The 24,772-nt window shown below is 37.1% G+C and overlaps 1 protein-coding gene across 3 annotated transcripts; it reads left to right on the forward strand.

The window, feature by feature from the left end:
• The first annotated feature begins 2,818 nt into the window (after positions 1-2,818).
• On the forward strand, positions 2,819-24,313 carry htr5ab (5-hydroxytryptamine (serotonin) receptor 5A, genome duplicate b). Of its 3 annotated transcripts, XM_055037714.1 has the most exons (5): positions 2,819-2,914; positions 7,402-8,185; positions 14,479-14,595; positions 23,864-23,977; positions 24,056-24,313. In XM_055037714.1, exons 2-4 carry the CDS (start codon positions 7,478-7,480, stop codon positions 23,930-23,932), a joined length of 894 nt encoding a protein of 297 aa, XP_054893689.1. In that variant the 5' UTR covers positions 2,819-2,914; positions 7,402-7,477; the 3' UTR covers positions 23,933-23,977; positions 24,056-24,313. The 3 variants fall into 3 exon arrangements, with proteins under 3 accessions (XP_054893689.1, XP_054893687.1, XP_054893688.1); XM_055037712.1 differs by lacking the exons at positions 23,864-23,977; positions 24,056-24,313 and having other exon boundaries at positions 14,479-17,365; XM_055037713.1 differs by lacking the exons at positions 2,819-2,914; positions 23,864-23,977; positions 24,056-24,313 and adding an exon at positions 3,781-3,794 and having other exon boundaries at positions 14,479-17,365.
• The last annotated feature ends 459 nt before the right edge of the window (positions 24,314-24,772 follow it).

Genomic DNA, 24,772 nt, shown 5'->3' on the forward strand with positions numbered 1-24,772 from the left:
CCCCATTATTTTTACAGATTTCTCAATCAAATGAGTTCAGTCAAACATCTTTTTTTGTGCTGTCAAAATGAAAATACTAGCTCCAGACAATGGTGTGATTAAATATATAATAATTTCAGAAGCTTATCTAATCATTGTCTTATTTCATAAGGCCTGCATCTTGAAAAAAAGGGACCCAAACTCACTTTTTAGGCATCTTGCATGTTGATTTTGTGTGAAATTGAGTGAAATCATAGCAATCAGAGCAAAGAGCATGTAAAGGACTAAATCATAACACTACTTTAGCACAGCAATTAAGATTTCTTTTGCTGATCACAAGTCAACCAATGTGTGACGGTCTGGGATCACAGAACATACAGAGGACACCCTAGAATGAAAATCCAGGTTGAATTGTTCTTTACTTTCAATCACACCTTACATTGATCCTGCAAGTCACACACAAATACACTGGTACACAACCAGGCTAGAATTTACATGACATGTTTACTGGTGAAGTCCCTCACTCAAGGCAGCGCCATATTTACACTCTGGTCATTTCACAGGACCTGCAGAGTGAAGTTATAGATGCTGATGGCCTTATGCTCTGGTTGCAATAGCAGTAATTGATGATGAAGGCAATTTATGGGGAAGGACAAGTGTGGCAGGACAAGGTCGGAGATGTGATGAGTGGGAAGCTGCACAGATGAAAAAAAAGAGGACTCTGTTTTGGAGAAGAAAGAAGAGCAGAGGAGGAAGGATTTTCATGAGAGTTGATTGTCAGCAGCTCAAAACAAGGCAAAAATATACATTTCCCCCCAACGGGGTCCACATGTATTAAAAGACATTGAAGCTTTCACTTTCCTGTGAAAAACTTTACTTACATCCTGCAAGATATGAGCACACTGTTATTCTTTACTGCAGTTCATTTTTATTTCGTGGGGCTTTACCAGCTGAACACTTTTAGTCATGGTCTTGCATCTGCATACAAAGGAGCAGTGTCACATGATGTGTGGATTGCCATGATGAATATTTTTTTGTGCAGCAGCGCCTTAATGAGGGAATTCAGAGAGTAGCTGAAAAGATGCTTTAGCTGCCTGAATGTTTCCCTCTCCAAGAATTGGCTTTTGTGATAAACTCTCAGTGTGCCTTTGCATGTGTGCAGCTGCATATTTCACAGTAAGTTAGCAGACGCTATTTTGTCTCTGAGAAATCCCTTGGATTAGAAAAGAAGTAAGAGTCAGAGAGTTGGATAAGCCTACTCCACACATGCTGGAGCAAATGAGTGGGATGGTGTGTGTGTGTGTGTGTTTACATATCCATCGCAGATCCAGGGGAAAAGCTTGTAACTTCATGCAGCCTGTGCAAAAATAAACTGGCTTGCTTCATGTGTAGTAAAATGGAAATATCCCTTGGCGCTGACCATGGTGCTGGAACCAGCTGTTCCGGAGGCACATTTATTACCGGGTTTCTTGTTTCTTTTTGATGAAATTGCCCATCAGGTTAGTACTCTAAACTGATTTTTTGTTGTTATTTGTATATTTACAACCATCTGAATGTCAGTTCAGATAATGCCAATAAAAACCTGGCATTATAAAGTCTGAGAAGAATCAGACTTTATAATGCAATCTCATCATTTATAAGGCAATCTCATCTATTATTACTTTGCTTGGATTGTTTATTAATAATAATCAACCACATTTGTTTGTGGTTGATTGTGGACTCAATTGAAACATAGTAGAGGTGTGGAGATAATAAAAATGTTTAATGAAAAAATGAGAAACAAGAACTTACAAATATCCACAGGAGGCCAAGGTAGAAAATAATTCTGAATCCAGGAATCCAGGAAGTAATTGCACAGAGACACGAAGGACGGAGCCGAACGGGAAGTAACAAGGAACCAGCAAGGAGTGTCTGAAAGAGAGGAGCTTAAGTACTGGGAAACGAAGAACTGATTGGCAAACTGGTCACATGTGTGAGAGGAGAGAGTAAAAAGGCAGACTGAGGAGCGAGAAAGAATCAATTTAACACTAAGTAATAAGAGACACAAGAAATGATTAAACTGTGGTAATTAAGAATAACTCGAAGAAATAAACACAACTAGCAACACTAAGAAGGACTGAACTAAAGTAAAACCAAAACACAACTAATCCAATATTCTTTGTATAATTCAGACTTTATGGGCATCAAGGGTAAAATAGTTGCAGAGATTTTTTTTCTGCTGTTAGACCAAAGCTCAGCATTTGGGTTCATTTTATGTAACCCAGAACGTTTCAGGGTGTATGAAGGCTGCTACATTAATGAGTCTCAAAGGAAAATTCTCCCCTTATTTTTTATTTTTTTTTGCAGGACAGCCTGTGTCCCGCTGGATCTCCCTATGCTCCGATCAAGAAGAACTCAATTAGAAGTTCTACAAGTACGCTTTCTCTTAACATAAATTGGATTTCAAGCTACTTTCTGTGAAATAGGGGTTCATCGTGTTGCCCTACAAAGATACTGCAGGGAGGATTATCAATCATAAAGCAGCACGAGCCGTTCTCCTGAAGCTCGCTCTGATCACTGCATGGTCAGACTAATTGGAAACAGGGAATCTTTCCAAGACGCGCTGCTGACGGGGATACATTTATGCGCGTCCGTTCCGCCTGTTAGAGAAAATAAAAGTTGTGTTCAGGTGCGGATCACAACCAATCAAGTCTCCCTCTCCTGCAAGAAAACGTGGCGTTTATCGTTTAATTGGCGCGAGCCCTCCCCTCCTTGAGCTCGCGCCGTGGTTCATTCCAGCCGCTCCGTATCCTCCGGAGCGAGGCGCGTTCCTGCCGTCATCCACTCACTGAGCCAGGCGGCTCAGTCACAGCACTGAAACACCAGCAAAGTGAATATGGATGAAGAGATCAGGACCAAGATCGTCGGGACTGCTCCGCGTTTAACTGTTAACGGGGTGAGTTATTGTTCAGGGAAGGATGACCCGAAATTTTGTTTTCCAACAAGACATGAAAAATTGTGTTTTCTGACTACTCTTGTCTCAAAGGTAAAGGTGTGTTTCTGGAATGCAGTGTAACAAGTGTCTTCCGAGATTATTATGATGAAAGTGGTGACAGAATTGCAATCCTTTTATTGTATTGTTGTGTAAAATCTAAATTATATTTAGACATCTGTACATGTGTGGCAGAAGATGGCAGAAACCCCCCCCCAAAAAAAAACAAAAAACATACAATTTGCATTGATTGACAAATTCATTCTGCAGGACCAAATTGGAAAAAATGAGGCTTCACTTCCCTCTTTTTTTGCATTTTTCTTTTGAGGTTTTAACACAAGTCAGAGGACACATCTCAATACCTCCGCTTCCTTTCATCCGCAAATGTCAGCCTCAGAGAAACTCTCCTCAGAGGAAATTGTTCAACAGCTGAGCAGACAACAATTTTCCTAATGAAGAGCTTTTTGCACAGAGAAAATGTCATTCACGCAGGTACAGTTTTAATCACAGGACTGGCTGTGACACTGCATTTGGACCCCAAATGTGAAATGAAAATGAGATGTTACATTTGCTATTTAACTAATATGGCTTCTTTGCTGACAAACTTTCTAAAAAAAAGAAAGTCACATTTTTATTTTCAAACTGTAGCAAAAAGAGACAGGAAAAACAATGACAGAAACAGTCATGAAAGAGAGGCAATCACCGTGGAGACAAAGTGCTTTTCTTTCTTACAGAAAATTACGTTTGCATCCAGAAGAGACTGGCTGACAACTGAAAGGGTTCTGAGAAAAGGAAACATGCCCCTGCAAGTTTTTGAACTCTGTGTTGGATGAGCCTTGGAAAGGTATAAGCTCCTCATAGATTGCTGTTTTTGTACCACAATCAAGTACATCCTTCAGCTTGAAACCCTTCCGTACCTCTTTCCTCCTACTAAATGGTAGATGTGGACACCTTTGCATAGGTAATGAGATTACAATCACAATCCATTTATGTCAGCTAAAATTCCCAGGAGTATTTCACCCAAGAGCCAGCTGGTTCTTTCAAAGTACAAAGCAATGTAGCTGTTGCTCTTTGACTTAAATGACTGTAAAGCCATTTGAAGTCATTTTCTCCATTCCTCTCGCATCTGTGTATATGTATACAGGCGTGTGTGTGTGTGTTTTTCTGTATTCTTCCATTTGGGTGTTTAGTTTTTGCAAAGTGTGTGTCCACTGCCCTTCCTGACACCTGCCCCTGCTTCTGTAATATCAGCAGAGTTACTGCAAGATTGCTATTCAGGATGCATGCATACTCTGTCACCTTTTCCCTTCACAACAGCTGCCCCTTTGTACAGCATTTTTATTGGGCTTGTTAATGAGAGAGGGCAGGAGAAGGAGCACAGGGGTTAGTGTTGTGAAGTTATTGATCGGAGGAAGCAGATTGTAACATCAAGAGGTAATGTAACATTTCACTTACTGGCTTTCTCATATGTCACACATACAAATTTGGGGAATAATTTAGTGCATTATTGTGAAAAGAAAATTATGCAATTTCTAGCTTTGCCACATAATTTCATTTGGATTTAGGCACGCTAATGAGAAAATGTATAGGGCTGTTTTCCTGTTGAAAGGTAAGTTTTGACTTCAGTCTCAAGTGGATCTCTGTAGTTTCATGGTTCCTTCTGAATAGTCCAACCAGTAGACTTAAGGTCAATGGCCATGCAGTGGTATGTTAATAGGTATGCTGTTCTCTTTCTGTTTTTAACCTCTGATGCCTTCACAGAACAGCAGGATTTGTCCTTAAATTCACTTGCACACAGAGGGCATAGGTTTAATGACTTTTGACAACAGTGTGTTGCACTGGATTCAATCCAGTGCAACCCACTGTTGCACTGGATAGACAGTGGGTCTATCCATATAGGGGGGTACTTTGAATAGGGGGGTTGAAAACAGAGTTGAGCTTTGATTTGAAGTAATATTTTTAAATTCGCTCAATGTGCTCCTGCTAAGTGGCAAAAATATAGATGGCAAAATATAATATCATTCATCAAAGATTTTCTCTCTATGTAACTTTAATTTTATGCAACAGTGCATGCCCATAATTATTCATACCCATTTCAAATTGTGAAGTTAAAGGTTCTGCAAGCCTTTGCAAACAGGCTGCTTTAAAGCATCCCAATAGCCCATTTTATTTCTGAAAAGTGCTGTGCATCAACCTAGCAAGTGAAGAACATCTGCAGTTGTTTTCTGACAAGTCATGGCTAAAGCTAAAGAGCTCAGTGAGGACATGTGACTGCTTAAAACTCAGCGATCCAGCCTACCAGGCTTTATGTAAATTGTATGTATCCTTAAGTTCCAGAGGCTGCAGTATCAGACTTTCCACTCTGGAAAATCTTAGAGGATTTGGTTGAAAGTCAAAAGTGACACCTACACAGGAAAGGTTGATGTTGTGTGCAAGGTGAAAAGGTATACGAGAATAATCCCCATTATGAACCACATCAGCCATGCAGCTGGCAACAAAGAAGACAAAGCTGGGTGAAATAAGTCATTTCTCTAAGTAAGCCCCACAGAAGTGACCATCGCCTTTACAAAAAGCTTATCTGGACAAAGAATAAGACTTGATGTCTTTTGTTTTGTAATGAGATGAAACATAAATTTAATTGTTTGTCCGTGATGTTGTAGCTTCAATATGGCACAAAAAAGAAGAAACATTTAACCCCAAAAACACGCTCCTCGTGGTTTAACAGAGGGGCATAAATATAATCCATTGGATGTATTTTTAGCCAATGGGGCTGGAAACCTAATATAAATGGCATAAGAAACAGCAAACATCAATGCTTAACATAAGCTGATCTGATTAGAAACAGTTGCTGCTTCAGAAGGGCCTTAATGGTATGCAGGCCATATATTTCAGATTCTTATTTTGTTTTTAGTATTTTCATAGTTACATAACACTTTGTGTTGGTTTGAAATGTGCCCCGCCACCCCTCAAAAAAACCTCAAGAACAAGCATCACGAGTGCTTGTGGTAGTAACATGACTGAATGCGAAAAAGTTTTGGTTCAGGAAGAGACTTCAACTTTTACATGACATTTTTCTTATAACAACTGATGAATCTTTTTGTGATGCACAGGGAGAACATCCATCCGATTAAACCTTTTGGGCGAATAAAGCTATGACACGTAAAGATTTCAACCAAAGCTTCTTTTGTTATCTGCTAGACAGATCTGATTTTATTCAATGGATCAATTCTTTAATCATAAAACTATGGAAGTCTGGGTAGCAGATATTTATTGTATGGATGGAATTATACTACAAAAATTGATTTACCTTATGAGCAATTGGGATTCAGAGTAGATGGGGAAACCAGTTATCATCTTGCAAAGCATTCAAAATGCTTCTGTAAAACTTTTCAATAATTTGTAGGTGTAAAGGTCACGCAAAAATGTTCATATTTCACAGAATTCCTGGGAGACGGTAAAATGTTTAAAGCATGCAAAATCATGCATGTAACTTTAATCACAGCTTGTGATTAAAGTAAATCACAAGTTGTGATTAACTTTAAAATTAGCATCTTAAGGGATTGTTAAAACATGCATGTATAGATATATTTTCCAAAACTTAGTGCACGAAATTGTTATTGCTAATGTCTAATGTAACATTTTTTACACTAGTTAAATAGTTTAGGAAAGAAGCACAAAAATAAAGATCAATGCCAGGGTAAAGAGGGAAAAATCATATGTCACAAAGTAACAACAGCACTTGGTGGGTTGAAATGTACTGTTTCTACAATGCTGAAAATCACGCTGTGCAGACTTTAGAGCTAGGCGAGCATCCTCCTGTGAATGTGTTGATATAGTTGGCACTTTTTTTTTTCATGGCTTGAAATTGGAGTAGTAGTATGTTGCAATAGAATCTTTTCAAAGCAAAAATTCCTATTCACAACAAAGCATATGCATTCCTAAAGCATGAAGCAGAATTTGCTTATGAGATAAATTTTTGTGTGTATATGTATACAGTATATATATAAAATGTGTGTGACATTTCGAAAAATTAAAACTGCAACAAAGACTGTTTGTTTCATGGTGCAACACACAGGTCTGCTTCTAATGCAAATGAGAGCGCAGCAGTGCGATGATGAAACTGAATATTTATGGTCTTTTTCTGAGCTAGAGATGTTACCCTGAGTGCTTCTGAGCCTTTTTAATAGCAGATGAAATTGCACTTGAAAAGTTGTAGGCAGGTTGCTTGACTGCTGAAATGAGAGACTCGAGTGTGTTTTACCATTGTGAGCAAATCACTAAACTACCTCTCTTCTAGAAACACAATGATGCACTGCAGTGCATATTAAGAGAGTAAAAATCATACTAAATGCAATACATTAAATAGATATTCCCATCTTTTACCTTCATTTGCATCAATGAGACTTGGTTCAGATTGAATCACAGTCCCCGTTTCTGTCTTTTTTCTGCAGAATGCATCGGCTTCCTGTAGACATTTTCTCTGAATCTGCTTGGCCCATGGTAGCTCTGGGGTCGTGAGGAGCTACCATGACGTACAGCAACTCCAGCTCGCTGACAGCCAACTTCAGTGGGGGTCTGGACAGCTATGACTCCGGGGGAAACCTTTACCGTCCATTCTCCGTTTTCAGCGTGCTCACTCTCACTTTATTGGCAATGCTTGTGGCAGCCACCTTTGTGTGGAACCTCCTGGTGCTGGTGACCATCCTCAGGGTGAGGACATTCCATCGGGTGCCCCACAACTTGGTGGCCTCCATGGCCATCTCAGATGTGATGGTAGCTGCACTGGTTATGCCGCTTAGCCTGGTTCATGAGCTGAACGGCAGACTGTGGAAACTTGGACGTGTCCTCTGTCAGGTGTGGATCTCGTTCGATGTGCTCTGTTGCACGGCTAGCATCTGGAATGTGACAGCCATTGCACTAGACCGCTACTGGTCCATAACCAGGCACCTGGAGTACACACTCAAGACTCGGAAAAAGATCTCCAACGTGATGATTGCGCTGACATGGCTGCTATCTTCCATAATCTCCTTGTCGCCACTCTTTGGTTGGGGAGAGACCTACTCAGAAGGGATGAAATGTCAAGTGAGCCAGGAGCCATCCTACACCATCTTCTCCACCTTTGGGGCATTTTATCTCCCACTTTGTGTGGTTTTGTTTGTCTATTGGAAGATCTACAAAGCTGCTAAGTTTTGCATCGGCTCCCGTAAGACAAACACAATCACCCCTATGGCTGAGGTAATTAAAAATTCTTATTTTATTACAATCTCCTTAAAGCAGCTTGTCATCCTTGCATAATTCCTTGCAGAAATGTATACAAACATTGAATCAGCATCTTGTCTCACAACATGTCTCACAACAGTTGCCAACCTCATTGTACTGCATTGAAATTTTATGACAGAGCAACACAAAAGGCATGCATCTTACTGTGGTAGTGTCAAAGAATCAGCAACAGAGTGTGCGATGGTCTCCAGAATTCCCATTTTCAGCTAAAAAAGTATAACTGACTATTCATTCGTAGCAACTACACTTTTCAACTTGCATAGCTTCACAATAAAGTCCATCAAAAGGTGAAAATGTAAAAACTTTTGAAGGAGTCTTCCAGACATAGCGGTCCAACATCTCTTGCATCGGCAGGGGAAAATGGAGAGGAGGTGGCATTGAAATTGGAACTGGAAGATAATAATGCACTTAGAGAACCTGGAAAATGCCTTGAAGTAGCACATATTTGCAAAGTGAAAAGTTAATAATTTATGATTGTTTGCACATTTTCACAAATACAAATCTGCGAAATGTGGCATGTTTTTATTTAGCTTCCACGGGTGTATTGCTACTACTGAGTCAAATCCCATTGCTATTCAAGTCTTCCCACAGTTTTCTATTGTGAGTATGAATTTTGACTTAGCCTTTCTGAATATAAAATGAAACTATTTTAATCTGAAGCATGTCATGGTAAGTCTGCTGTATAGTGTTTTCCTGCTGGAAGTTGCTCTCTCCCACTCTAATCCTAAATTAAATTCTACCATCTCTTACAACAAATCATCCCCACAGCATGATGCTACCATGACCACATTTCTTCCACAACAGGAAAGGTGTGTTTTGGGTGACCTGTGATGTTAGTTTTCTACCACATATCAGTTTGCTATGCTTCTGTATTATTAAGATGTCTTCTGAGGTTTGTTGCTTTAGATTTTACTTAAAGGATCTGAAGAAAAACTGCGAGACTTTTTAAGAAAACTATGTCATCTAATAGTTTCCTTCTACAACTCAGTTATTTCTACTTTGTGCTACTAATGCATGTAATGTATTGAAATTTATAGTTGCAAAATGAAAAAACCTAAAGGTTCCAGAAATCTGAATCCTTTTGCAAGACACTAAAATGGAAACATTTGTGTCATGTTTCCATTTTAGCCTCCTATATTTAAGTTGTATCAAGCATGAATATCTTCTATTCAGACCTATTGTTTATTACTGTCTCTGATGAGCTGCTCATCAGTAATCAAAGAAATGCACAAGTACCTGATGTGTGAGCGTATGGAAAAATAATTGAAGTCATAACACTCATCACCCGCAGACTGTTGATGTGTGCGTAGGCCGAGAGTTGAAGACTATAAATACTGTCTCAGCATCATTAATGGGGGCCTGCACCTTCCAAGCTATGCCGATTATCTAATTAGTGCACATGAAAGTCTGGATCCGTTCCATTTTACATTAGCAACTATTAATCAGGGAAGTTTTAGCTGAGAAAATTGAGCAACCCCTTATTTTTTTGCTTTTGTAAAGACATCTGAGATTAACATTGGCGTTGGTTGGTTATTGATTTTTTTTTTTTCTCGAACCTTAATGTTTTCTTTAAAAAAAAAAACATCTGAATATCTTTCTACTAAGATTTTATTATTATTATTATTAAATGTTCCCTGACAACCATTTTTATTTGTAATGCATTTCCCCCCTTTTGTTGTGTATCTCTGGCATCAGCCCCAAAATAAAATCTCTTGGCTGAGAACTAAATAAATTAGTCTCACTAAATAAATTACCTACTCTGATATTTCACTACCCTTCTTTTGTCAGGTTTCATCAATCAGACAATCAATCTCCAAGCAACAGGTAATAGATTTTATTGGGGCTGGGGTTTGTTGTTTTTGTTTTTCCATAGACGGCTGTTGGATTAGCGACATCTCAGTAAAACTTCTTCTCCCTTCATTTCCAACCATAACCTGCAAACTGTTAATTTGAGCAGTGATATGAGCAGAGGAATCCAAGAAAGTAACCCTCCTGCTCTCACACATCAATACGCCCACTCAGACATTAAGATGTACCCACACTTATAGACACTGCAGCAGAAACATGGAGTATTAATAGGTGTGATGCACGTATTCCTGACCTAGATGCACAAATAACACTCAAGGAGACCATAAAATTGATTGCTTTTTAAACCAATACTTCAGTGTGAAAATATGTAGAAAAATTTACCTCTGAACTCATAATATTCATCATCACCTATCTTTTGCTACTGATTTGTTTTGTTCACTTACACCAAACAGATTGTGAACCTCACAAGAATCTTAAATCCTTCTTTCTCTCTCTCTCTTTCATAGTGTATTTTCACAAAGCTCTAGGATTAGTAACAGTTTTTTTCACTAAAGTTGAAATATTTTCTATTTCTATGATTATGTTTTTCCATTAACTTCTTGTGAATTGCACTTTCTGCTGATCGCTTGGTTATGGCACAGCTCCTGCTGTTTCTGGCTGTTGCTTAGCCAATGCAGCATATGCGCTCCAAAACTCAACAGCTGTTCCTTTCATATAATCACGTAGAATGAACTAAGAAGCATGACTTGGCATGATTTAAAGCAGAAGCCACAGCAGTTGTTTTTCATTCCTTACAGCTTATCACACTTTTACCAAACCTTCATAACTTATAAACATATTTTTCTTACAAAAGAAATGCACACAAATGAATTATTCTCCAAGGACTAAGACAATTCTATTGCTTATGTATGTATCAGTGTATCATATTATGTAAGCAAAGAAGTGTTAAATGTATGTCTTGTTGCCTGCACTATATGTTTTGACTCATCTTATCCAGAGAGTGTTTGCTGCTTTGGCCAAATGGTCAAAATAATAAGCTGCAAAGCAACACTGCAAGTTTTTTTTCTGCAAGATAAAATGTGTAAAGCTCACACGTCTGAGAAACTCCTTCAGTAGAAGTTATAACAGCTTTAAATGAGCTCAGTCATATATACAACCCATGAAGATGTGACCTTTATGGTGTTTGATTTCGCCCCCCCACATCGAGCAGAATGTTATCAGGAATATTCCAGCAAGAGAACGTTTTTGTTATATTTCAGTGCATGCATAGTTGAAGACTTTGAAGTTTAATAAGCGACAGCCAGTTTCCTTGAATTCTAAACAAAACAACCCAGAATTAAAACCCTAGTTGAATCATTTTATTTGATGAGTTGTTTCTTATTGTTTGTGAATGCAATATTATATGAAAAGACATGAAACTGATGTGTGATGTATTTTCAGCAATCGGTTTCATAGGCCTTCTTTTGTATTTTGGTTTGATAGTGTAAGGACGTTGGAGGACTCTCAAGATGCTCCTTTGATCCCACACATCGTGATATTCTTTCTACTCCTGATTGGAGCAATTTTTCTGACTGGAAAGGAGGGACTTGAGGTGAAGCTTTTCACCTCAATGCCACATAAATTTAAAACATTATATTACAATAATTTTGGGGTAAACAATAAATTCTCCATCCACTACATATACAAGACATTGTTTTGATATTCTGCCTACATTTCAAGCAAACTGTGATTAGTACTTGCCTAGGTTTTTCTTCTGCAATTTTTAGTACTCTCTTAATGTGACATGTTGCGTTTTCTCAATAGATGCTATTCACAGAACACAAACCTTTTCGTCTCATCAGGAACCGAACAGGAAGGTAGACATAATAAATAAAATATTATTCAGATCACCAACCTTTTGAAATGCCCTCTCACAAAAACAAAATTAGCATTTTAAGCTACATCCATCAAAAGACATTTACTCATGGAAATGGTTTCATTTTCCCCCTTGGTTTCTTATTCAAAATATTATGAATTGTCTGCATCAAATCAGCTTTCGAAGATTAAATTTCTTTCATGTCATATTTATATTTGGTTCTTCATCAAAATGTATATACTCTCGTAGCCCAAGTTTTACTGTGCAATATATGCACAGAGCACACTTGACGTAACAGTAAAATCAATATACAAAGACAGCTAGCATTTTTCTCACATGCTTCTTTACTTTTTTTTATGTAAAGAGGCTGAGGAGATTGTGTAAAAGCTAAACAATAAACACAACTTTATAATGTTCAATATATTGTATAATACAAAAGAACTTTGTTCCATATATTTACATTTGCCAATTCCATTGATCACAATGGTGAAGGATCATATCTCCTACTCCAACATCTCTCTGTCTAGCTTCCTAACCATACAGGCAGCCAGAGAATTAAAGATAAGACAAAAGCAAGTGAGATTAAATAGCGGTGCTTGCCAACAACTGATGGTGTAAACCTGGATATCCTGCTGTGAATAAAAAGTATATAATTACTGAACCCTTGAAATACTTCCTGTGTCCCGGGAAATTAAGTTGTAAGCATGTCATGCAAATGATGTGTCACATCATTTTCATGACAAATGATGTGACACATTTGTCATGCAGTCGTGTCTGCAGTCAGAGGCCTCTTCAGAATAGTTGTAATCTGTTACTGGAGCTCTTTCCAGTAGCAGTGGTGCCCACATACCATCATCTTCCACAACAATTTTGACGACACTTGAATGAAATGAGTTACACCATTTTATTTCACTTTGGGTATATACTGTATATATGTATATATATGTCGAATTGAATATGAATACTTCCAAGTGAGTTGTGGTGATAATGGGAACATCTTTTGTTTATTGAGCTTATTTTGTTAGACTTATTCATTTGTGCTGTGGTATATCTTTGTCCAGTGCTTGGGAAACTTTGAAACCATATTCAGATCCTCAAACATGCACATAATGCTACAGCCTAAATAGTGATGATGTAATGCTTAGAGTACAGAAGGATTCGGTGTCCGTCCAACATAAAAGTGTCTGAAGCTTCTGACCTATATTTCAGTTCACAAAGTTGAATGTGATTTATGTAGTTAGGAGGAGGAAGTCAGGAGAACTGTTGTCTGACTACAGTACATTGGAGACATAGAAAAAACTGGCACCCTGCAGAGATTTATAAGTTCTCTGTGGTGAGCCCTGTTGGCCTGCCAGGTACCACTGTGGGTAAAGACGGCTTGTGCCTGGAAGTGTAATTGGAAATTCTGTCTGTGTTCAAGTTCCCATTTTCCAGCCAACAGTAGTACTTTACATTAGCGAACCATGATCACTGATCATTCATGCACCCTCACACTCTTAATGGGTAATACTGCACTGCAATAGTATAGTTGTCTATCTATAACCTTATGTAATTGTCTTGCCAGAAAAAAATATCAGAGTAATGTTACAATTTTAACGTGCTCTTTATGCTATTGTTTAGTATCAGAAGTGAGACTTAGTTCCTGGATTATTGTACTGTTAACATAATATATCGATGGCGTCCGACTGGAGAATTTTCTTATGAAGAAATGTCAAATCAAAACATGTGCACCTCTTTCCTATGTTTTTTTTTTTCCTCTTTCATGTTGTGCGCTAGTAAAAGTGGAGGCAAGCAGGGCAGACTTAACTGCCACATAAGTTGGTTATCTTGTTGGCAGTGTTGCAGCCTCAATGCAAACAGCACTTGACAACATTACCCATCTGGGAGGGGAGGGTGATCAATCACAGGAGGCTGCCTCCTTTGGATTTTACTTCTGTGTACCCAAACATGCTCAACGATAATGCTGGAAAGGTGGCAGGATTTCCATTAATTTAGAGGTGTTTCAATAGCAAATAATAGTAGATAATAGTATAGCTGTTTAAGAGGCTACATTTTGTTATTCAATGTTATTTTTTTTTTCTATTTGAATTGCAGCCAGTATTGCAAAGAGTCATAGCTTTGTTGAGGGGCCCTCTAACTTGTGACCATTATGCTTCGCTCACAATTCTGGTATTTTTAAGAAAATGGTTTTCTCTCACAAAAGCTTTGACCTTGGTAACTTTACCAAATAACAGGATGATAGTTTTGAGCTATGTTTGGCAATAAATTAATCAGAAGGAAATAAAATGAAGGTTGAGTTTGTTTGTCATTCTCCACCTCAAAAGAATAAAAAATAAAATGTAGTACTCAAAGTTAAAATGTAACTTTCCTCCAATGTTGTGTGCTTGCATGGGTTGAATGAAAATCTTTAGTTTGATTCATATTCTAATTAGAAGTCTGCAATCCATCTTTTTGTTCAACAGCATTCAGCGCAGTAATTGGCCATTTGTCCTTTTGTTGTTAAAGATTTTCAATCATTGAAAGCAATCCAGGATTGCTCCGAATGATAAAGTAGTGAAGTGTCTGGCTTATCCTGTGCTCCTAGGTAAAGGAGGAAGCCCAACAGCCACAGATGGTGTTCACCGTGCGCCACGCAACCGTGACCTTCCAGACAGACGGGGACACATGGCGGGAGCAGAAGGAGAAAAAAGCAGCCCTTATGGTTGGCATTTTGATCGGCGTGTTTGTGCTTTGCTGGATCCCGTTCTTCATCACCGAGCTCATCGTGCCACTGTGCTCCTGTGACATCCCACCGATTTGGAAGAGTATCTTTTTGTGGCTGGGATACTCAAATTCCTTTTTTAACCCCCTTATATACACTGCCTTCAATAAAAACTACAACAATGCCCTAAGGAACCTCTTCTCCCGACAGCGCTGAATAAATCTGTGTGCCACTTGCAATGTTACCCAGACTGATCCGTCTGTTACTTTATCGTCTCATCAGATAGGTGATAACCAGAAATTGTCTAAAAACTAAAGACTGTTTTGTTTAAGACTGAGACAAGCATCTGCCTGCATGATTTGGCATCTTGTTGAAACAGTGCTCTGGAAAGGAATTTACCCCTTTACAGTCATCATTTCTCTTTTTATTTACAAAAGCTATAAAATGAATCTGAAGAAAACTCGCCTTGTTAGATCATAAATTAACTGATCAATCGGAGCTGCACCATGCACAAACCTGTGGAACCAAGATATCACTTCAGCAGAACCTGACATGAAGAAGATTAGAATATCTCAAAAGTAACTAATGTATCAGTCTAAAGAAATTCCATAACAGAAGATAAAAACAGTTTTTTTTTTTCCATCAAGGGGAAAATGTGTTTTCCTTTTCACAGATAGCATCAGCCCAATGCAGCCTGCAGCCCAGAACACCTGTCAGACAGAGGAAGCTGTTGCTGGCACTTTGTGATGCAAACCTCTTGGCCACATCAAAGATTATTGTGCCAGTTTTTTGCAGCCTTGAGCGAGATGGTAGTTGCAGGAACAAGATGAACAGAATTGTCTTCTGCCACACAGATGGGATTGTTTATCTTACTGACCATATTGGAGTTTCTAACCATCCTGTGATCCTCTCCAAGATAATCAGTAAACCACGATACTTTTCCACACTGGGTTGAATCTCTAGTTGACAATATTTTGCCAAAGGCTCATTCATTATTCTAGTCAAATGATTTTTAATGATTTGATCAGAATAATTAGATCATTTGTTTTATTTTTTGTTTTTCTTGTAGCTTTGTCAGCTAACTGTGTGGAGCAAGATCTAAATGCAGACAAGATCGAGGCAAGTGAAAATAAACTATTTTATTTATTAACAGACATGTAAAAAGTCCAGAGGGGCCTAAAATAATACATCAAAAGAGGAACACCAAGAAATAGGCTGTGGTGAGTAACAGTATGATCTGACTGAAAAACATTTAAGGTAGAGAGTTTACTGCTGTTTCAGGATCAGAATAGCTATGGATTGTGCTCTCTCAAAAATTTGTGACCATTTTTAAAAAAGGTAAACTCAATTATATTTATGGTTTTCAGATGATGTCACAATAATCCAGAGCATAAATATTCCTCTGAATAGCTAAGTAAATTTAGATTTTTGATTAACCTAAGTCCAGAATGAATTCAAACCTAGATCAGAGGACCGTCGACAAGTGGTTAATGCTCATAAATTGTCCAATGTCACTGGACGATGTCTGTTTGATTTTTCTTTCCTTTTTGTGAAGAAAATAAAACAAAAAAGAATCTGTCAGAGTGAATATTAATTTTTATACCGTGTTTATCAAGTGTCATTTTTATCTGGTTGATCCTAATGAAAAATAAAAGCCAAGCACAGTAACTTCTTTAAACCGTTTCATCATCATGTCTGCATAAAAGCAGAAAAAAAAAAACATCTGTCAGAAGTAAACAAAATTAGTCACATAAATAATAAATCAAGCAAAAACTGTGTATTTTGTGCAGAAATAGATGCATAACATATCATTATAGAAAGCATTCAAATTACAAAAGATGGATTTTTTTCAGCTGCACTCTTATCCGTGTATTGATAAGCTGCATTCATTTTTGATTTATTAAAACGTGTGTAGATAGAGGTACACTCTGTTCTCTGACGCTCATTAGCGATACGCTTTACCTCCCACACATAATGCACGTCCGCACACCCACAATCTTTTCAGTAGAGCAACAAAATAGCAGTGCAAGTCATTACTTACACCATCTTTAAATAATTTGCTGCAATGAGAAAATGATTGGATTTAAAGTCAGTTCCTGGGAGTAGAGAAAATTATAGGAGGCATGTTAAATCAAGACGATGTGAAAACTTGAAAGATAGTCACCAACGCTAATACTCTCGCAATAAGAATAATTAAAAAAAAACTATCTGCAATGGCATTTTATGAGTTTCTATTTTGCTTAACCTTTATTAGTTTTATGAATTGATGCCAAGGATTTGTTTTTTATGAATATCGCTCTTAGAAAACAAAATAAAGAGCGGTGAATTCAGTCTCCTTCGGAAACTACCTTGGAACATTAATTTGTGGGAAAAGCAGAGAGTCTTGGCAAAAGAATAACTGAGGCACAAGAGGTCACAAGGAATTGACTCTAAACAAATCAATGTAGCAATGCTATTCAGTTTTGGAGTTATGTAAAGAAAGGACACAACCAGATAGCATGGCTATGTGCTCTCAAATGTTCACTGAAAACAATACTCCTCTTTCATCTTGCCTTTCTAATTCCAAATGTTGTACAAAATGACTGTTTTCTTGCACAAATTGCTACTTTCTACTGAAAGCATTCACTACTGTAGAATCAATGAGTGGACTTTTATTCACTTGTGTAGTGAAATGTACTGTGAAGAATTAAGCATGACTCAATGATTCTCATCAAAGTCGTACCACTTGTAGTTGTGAGAGAAACATCAAAGCTCTTGCATCAGTTTTTGCCAGGAGGTAAATAAATTAATTTGTTCAAAAACATATGACTTTTTTTTTTTGTGAAATTGTCCTTTTATTTGTTGGGAGTGTTTGTGGGGGGGGTTTCAAATCATAAGTAATAGAGGTCTTGCAAACAGAAATTGTGCAGAGAACATAATTCTGGGATAGTTGGGGCTCTGCTAAGTAATAGTCTGCAGACACAATGAATAAAGTGGAATGTCACTAAAAAAGCTAATTTATCAAGGAACTTTATAACAAATATAAATAGATTAATTACAACACAGATATTTGAAAGTCTTATTTCTGTTATTTATGATGTTTTCTCCTTAGAAGTAATGGAACTATGACATATATAATTTTTGTTTTTTACAGAAAGTTTCTTGTTTTTTGTAAATATTTTATGTTTCTTTGGGAGAAAGTCTGCATGGGTTGGATGAACTTTTGAAATATAGCTGTAGGCTGTTTTTGAATGAGCAGACGAAAAATTATGCAGGTGCTAAGAATTAATGAATAGAATTATTAATAATGAACCAAAATCAAGCACATTAAAGCTTTGTTGTACTTCTTTTGGATTTGTTAGCATCTCATATAAAAATGATTAAAAGACAGAACTCGTGATCCAATGGAGGGATTTTTAAGAGAAGTTGAACAGATTAACCTCAGATTGGTGCCTTCTTATGAAACATATCTTTAAAAAATTCTTTCACGTTCTCTTTGTTACATCACTTGATGTATTTGCATATTTTAAGCCCTTTTGGGTTTACTTTTCTTTCTTGTCACTTTTACATTTTAATCATTACATATTTCCCCTACTGCTCGACTGCAAAACCAGTCAAGCATTGCAACATTTTAAGTCCTGTTTTTAGTGTTTAATAAGAAACAAATTACCAAATTGGGTAAAATCCACACTTTTTCAGTTTATAATACAAAATAAAATGGATGAACAAACATCACCCGAAATGTGATGATTTCTTGCCAAATTGTTTCAACAGGGACTGTATTGGTGCTGTAGCCACACTGGTATGTCATTTAGAGGTAACTTCTAAATTCCTAATAAATATGTCGATCATGCTGACGGATTAGGTGACGAGATGTTAAATGTGAAATGGTATTTAACTAACAGGTGCGTGTGCTGAGCAATGATTATTGCGGAGCGTCTCTATGTGCCAAACTGTTGACTCAAAAGTTATTCACCAAACAGTCATTGTCATCTCCACAATGGGATCTTGTGTGAAAACACTGCCTGTTTATCCCAAGTATATGAATCGAAAGTTGAGTGATACAAGCTTTGTGGAGCTTCTGCTTTCATTTTCCAGCAGGACCTCATGCCTGCCCACTTTTCAAAACAAAAATTAACTGATTTTTATGTGCTGGATTTTCCAGAAAACTATCCAGACCAAAAAATAAATAAATAAAAATCTATGCCCTCTGTTAAGAGGAAGATAAGAGATACTAGACAAACTGGATATTTCCTCAGCTTTACTACAGGCTCATCATCTGCATGTCATGCTACATTGATGGAACAGGATCTCCAGCCAAGTGCTGAGTGCTTATACTCTGTACTAGACACATATACTTTTCAATAGATCAATATTAACGTAATGTTCTGGGTTTTTATTAACAGCCATGCGCATCAACAGCAGTAAACACTTGAAATCCATTACCTTCTATAGGAGTTTCACTTTTAAAATAAATAACCAGAAGTTTATAGAATTTTTTCTTCTGAGTACTTTTATGATGATTAGTCAGCCAATGGAGGCACCTCCTAAATCTCTCTGTGTTGCCTGTGGTACATTTCAGGGCCAGAAGTGAGTGTGCTACTGTTCAAAGGATCACATCCATTCATGTCCTCAGGGGAAGATAGCATGCATGAGGACGTGGCTTGGCTGAAATGAAGAACCAGGCGCCTCTGGCACACAAACCTGTGCTTCAGTTTCTGAATATTTCAGAAATGATTTAAGCAGCCTTCACATGACAAATGCAGAGATATGCAGTAAATTCCCTCAACACAGATAGAAAAATGTGGAAAAACCTTGACTTCACTAGAAAAACAGTAGGAGGAGTGTTATGTTTTTGAATCTTGAGTTTCCTCTTTTCTAAAACTTCATTTTAGAAAAGATCTGATCACCTATAAAAAGAAAAACTGGATATATTTCATCCATGTTGTAAAGACTGTTTGTTGTATCTTGCAGTGGCTCATCTCTGTTACAGTAGCTCTACAAGAAAGAGAGCTCAGTCTCTTACAGTTAGAGGTGACATCGACTCTCCGAGTCTGTTGCTGTGCCACTTGCTATTCTGTGACGTTTTTTTTTTATTTTTATTATTATTATTATCAAAATAGATCCAGACAGAAACAGCCCAGTGGAACTGGGGAGAAAAGGAGCTCCAGCTGAGAATGTGTATGTTTGTGTGGTGTGAATGCATCGATCAAGCTTGCACTCTCATCTTGCTGGCTACTTTCCATCCAGCTTCTTGGGGCAAAACCAAGGTGATTAAAAAACAAATAAATAAACAAAAGGAACTAAAGACTCAGTTATACTAAATTTAATATTAAATTTAACTTAACAGTTTTGGCAGAGATTAATTCAAAGATTTTAAATTGGTTAACATTTCAATTTTACAAAATGCTACTTTGTAAGAATGCAAGGAGTATTTTTTATAGCTTGGTTATTGTTACCATAGCTCCAGTTTGATGCCATAGCTTTCTGTTTGAGCTCAGTTTGTTCACAAATACGTCTCAACAAATAATACTAATGTCTTTTGGCCCGTTAAATGGCCAAGCACTATATGGCAAACAGCACAGAATAGCAGGGTTAAAATGAGTTTAATTGAATAATTTGGATCTGCAATACCACACCAACTTATTTGCTGATCTTATAACATGAAAATAGTTCTAATATTTTATCACACTAGTCCCAAGAATCTCATCATTTCATGGTACATGAAATATAATGGAACATAAAAATGAAATATGCTATGTAATATAATGACTTCAATGAGTATTTATAACTTCAATGTTTTCATTAAACCACAGTTATATGATTAACTAAAAAAATTGCAACACAGGAAAGACATGGAATTAGACCAGGGAGATTAACTATGAAGAATTTCAATAAAAAGGCAAAGAAAAAATTTTAATTAATTATGAGCTAAAAGAAATTCTAATTATGTGCACAATTTTTCAATATATAAGCTGAACATGGCCAAAGTGATAACATTTCTACCAAACACTCTGTTTCTTAAAAATAACAATAAAAAAAAATTGATGTTTTAATCAACATATACCAAAAAATGCCTCATTGCCAGAGTTTAAATTCAACTTGTTCGGTATTTCATCATGTTTCTTCTGTACCAAATCATTAGTCTTTTTTTTTCTAAACTGTAAACAAAGCAAAAATAATCTCTGTCATCTCTCTACAAATGGACACACTTTGGTTTTGTGTGCATTTATTTTTCAATTTTGCTCTCAGGACTCATCAACTCTAATAACTGTCCCTCCATAGCATGAATTATGCTATGCTAATCCATGAATTGGTAATGCTATGGAGGAAATATGTAGTAAGCATCTTGATCAGATTCAGCAGATGCTGCTGTTCTGGAGTGCTGGTGTTGAATCACGATTAGCGTCTGACATGTGAACAGGCTCTAAGGTGCCTGTCATGCTTCAAAACCTGTCAAAAATAGTGATACATGATAATGGGATTTTTTGTGTCATTGAAATGAATGTGTTGCTTTTCCCAAGCACTTCCTTCAAAACATCAACACACACTGTATTACATTTTTACAAGAGAAAGAGGGAAATTTTTTGAAGGACCTAGCAAGTCAATAACAACTTCACACAAGTGGCGTCAGAGTTTTTTTCTTAGTGTAAAGGCTAATAAAATGTTGAAGAACAAGATGACAAATAAAAGTTACACATAATGAGTGTTTCTGCGATGAATTTATTAAGCATAAAACATCAGGTCAGAGATGTTATGTTTTTTTTATTTCTATTTAGTTTTCAAGACTGTGAATTGCAAGTCCACATTAAATCTCAAATCCTTGAAAAGAAAGTTCAAGTCAAGCTGTGGGGTCAAAGTCCAAATGATGTCTTGGTCCATGAAAGGAAAATTAAGGTCTAAACTTAAATCTCTCAGAGTAAAGTTTTCATCAAATCTCAAGTCCAAAGGAAGTCTCAGGTCATGTCTTTGAGTGGAAAGTGTAGCTCTAAAAGAATTGTTTTGACTTTTAGTACCTAATTGAAGTTTTGAAATCAAATAATAAAGTGTCTACTCTAAGAAATATCAATTTTATGCATCAAGTGTGAAAGGTCACATGACCAGACCTCTTTACTTACTGCCTGTAATGCAGGAGGTAAATGTGCCACAAACGTTCACAAGAGGAAGTCAGTAAAATACTTTATTAAAAAAATAAGTGCAATTGTTTTGTACGTATCAAATGAGGTCAAAGGTCACTTGGCGCATTGCCACAATGACATCTGCAGGATGTGGTATTGAAATTTTATGTTTCTAAAATGTTTCTGAATACTTTTGTAACCATTATTTGTTATAAGTTATTCATGTCATAATTTTTCTTATTTTTTCATATGTATAAATAAGTCAGATTTGTGTAATTTAGACTATGCAGTTTTCCACTGGCAACAATTGCTGCAGAGTATAAAACCTACATTTTTACGAACATCACCAACATAAAATGTAATAATTCATAAATGTCATGTGTTAGGGAGGCCCAAGGATAGAAATGCATGCACTTATTTTGCAGAAAGAAATTTGGATTAAACGGGTTAACTTCTAGTCAGTGTCATAGTAATTCCTTGTGAACATCTGTTCATATGGAACAGCGAAGAAACTTTTCATAAAAGTTAACTTATATATACTTTAAAAGAAGATAAACTCCTGCTGAGATTAGACTGATTTTTTTTTTTTTTTTTTTTTTTTTTGCTGTTATGGGATAAATATGCATCTCAAGCTAAGGGAGATGTGGATTTCCTGTAGTTTTTAAGATATAGGAAGTGTCACTATGTCTTCATAAGAAAGACGGACAGTCAGAGAGACAATATCAGAGAGCATTACCATTTGACTTGTACAGAAAACAGACACTCTTGCAGAAAAACATAACAGGCAGAACAGGCAATCCCTGTCTTTAGCTAAGTTATCTGTGAGGCGAGTTGCAAACACATGAAACCCAGTTGCTATGGCACCAAGACATTAAAAGCAAGCATGATTCTTATGTTTAAAGATTTCTGAAAATCCGGGTTAGATACAGTTAGTGTGAAGTCAAAGAAAAAAAGATGCTTGTGTAAATTGTACTGCTGCCACTCCTCAATAATCCATTACAACATGTGTCAGTTCAGATAAAAGGTAAAAAAGGGTGAGCATAAATACTCTTCTCCATGTTCTGGTTAAATATTAGCACTTGAAAGCATTTTGTTTTGCACAGTCTGACGGACCCTCTAAGTCTGAATAAAGGGCCCAGAAAAATCTCACTGTTAGGCATGGAGAGGACACTTCTTCTGATGTAAGAGTCTCTGAAACTAGCAACTAGAAGAGGTGTTATTTATTTATTTTATTTTTTTGGAGCAAGCATGTTCATGTGAATGAGCGTGTGCATCGTCAGCGCTAATGCTCTCCACCTCAATCAGCCTGGAGGAGCTTGTTTGCAGCCCTCCTCTGATGTCTGATGACACACATGTCGGTGCCATGTTATCATCGTGACTCACATTTAATCCAGTGTGAGTGTCTCTCTGCTTTGAATTCCCTTGAATAAATATTACAATATGAATGAGACCTGTTGTGCATAAACAGAATGTGGCTGATTAGGGAAAATCTGTTAAAAACAAAGGGTGAGAACATCATATGTTTTCTTGCAGGCACAGGTTTGTACAGAGAAAACCAACCTACCACCCTGGTGTCCACTTGAAAGTGTTAAAGACTAATAAAAATACTTTAGAAATCATATGAGCAATCTGCTGCTGCAGAAAGAGCCAGAACTTCAGTTTACACAGTATGTTACAAACACAACAAGCATCACAGGGAAAACAAGTCTTATTTATTTTGCATTCCATCATTTGATTGAATTCCTCCTTAGGAGATGCCTCTGGCAGAGGCACACAGAAAATCCACAACATGGCCCTGAAAGTCTTCATTTTTAAACACAGAAAGCATGACTTTGTGACTTTTTTTCTTTTAGTATTTTGCTATGAACGGCAAGCTCAACTGGAGATGTTTTCATTATTCATGCAGACTTTAGCACAAGTAAATCCCTCTTTTCCACAAATTCAAATATTTCTATCTACACTGGCTCTTGGCATGTTCTGTTTTGTATTTAACAAAATGCAAAGGAACTACTATTTAATTATTTCATTTTTTCAGTTTGCAGATAACTGAAAGTTTTCACAACACAGGATGGAAAACAATTTCTACTTCAGTGTGGCACTGTAGCATTTCCTATCCGAGATGTGCAGGCTGATGTGTGTATACGTGTCTCTCCTTACCTCTTTCTTCACAGGCGTTAGTGGCAGGTGCCCTCCCGCAGCTGCTGCTCATCAAGAACAATAAGGAGGAGCTTAAACTGTAGCAAACTCCCTGAGGCAGATGCCAGATTGTTTTGCTCTCTTGCATGGTAATCAGGCCCAACTTCTCTTGTGTTCTTTCCTCCCTCCGTGTCTGACGCTAATTCTTGCTGTTCTCCTTTTTATAGGAAGCAGATCCGTGTTAATCCTCGGATCATTCCTTCCAGTGTTCTGCTTCTTTTGTTTGTCAGAGGAATCCTCCCCAAATTCTCTGTGTGACTTTCTGGTTGTCCTGCTGATATCTGTTTGGATCACTCCGGCAACTTACCAATCACTCACTTCCCATTCCCTCTGGAAGAAAACAAAGAAAAGCATTACTAAAACACCATTCACTTCAACCTGCTGATCTCAGACTCTGTAGTTACTCACCTCCTCCTTCACCTCAAACAGAGACAATCCATCAACTACAATATCTTATTTTAATTCTTTATTTTCTTTGTCAAACAATAAATACTTAAAACTGGAATCCTTCCAAAATCCCAAAAGAACCATCAACTTGTACACTGTTGTCAATAAACCTTTCAAAACTTCATGTTGTGTCCATGATTGTTGCTAGAGCTGAAGGAAATATTCAAGCAAATATGATGTTTTGAAATTCTTCATTACTGGAATATTTGAAATGGTAGTCTTTAAAGGACATCAAATTGAGTGACTCCTTCGATCTTTGTGGGTAAGGACCTTTTAAGAAATCATTTTCTCCCTTATTTAGAAATTCTAAGGATTGCATGTGGATTAGGATCATTCAATATTTGCCACCTTTAAGACCCATTCAACAAAAATAATTTTTTGATCATTTGATCAACATTTAATCTTCTAACATCATGAAAACAATGTCTTTATGACAG

This window comes from Poeciliopsis prolifica, unplaced genomic scaffold (genome assembly GCF_027474105.1).
Source record: "Poeciliopsis prolifica strain line A6 unplaced genomic scaffold, Auburn_PproV2 SCAFFOLD012, whole genome shotgun sequence".
NCBI lineage: Eukaryota > Metazoa > Chordata > Actinopteri > Cyprinodontiformes > Poeciliidae > Poeciliopsis > Poeciliopsis prolifica.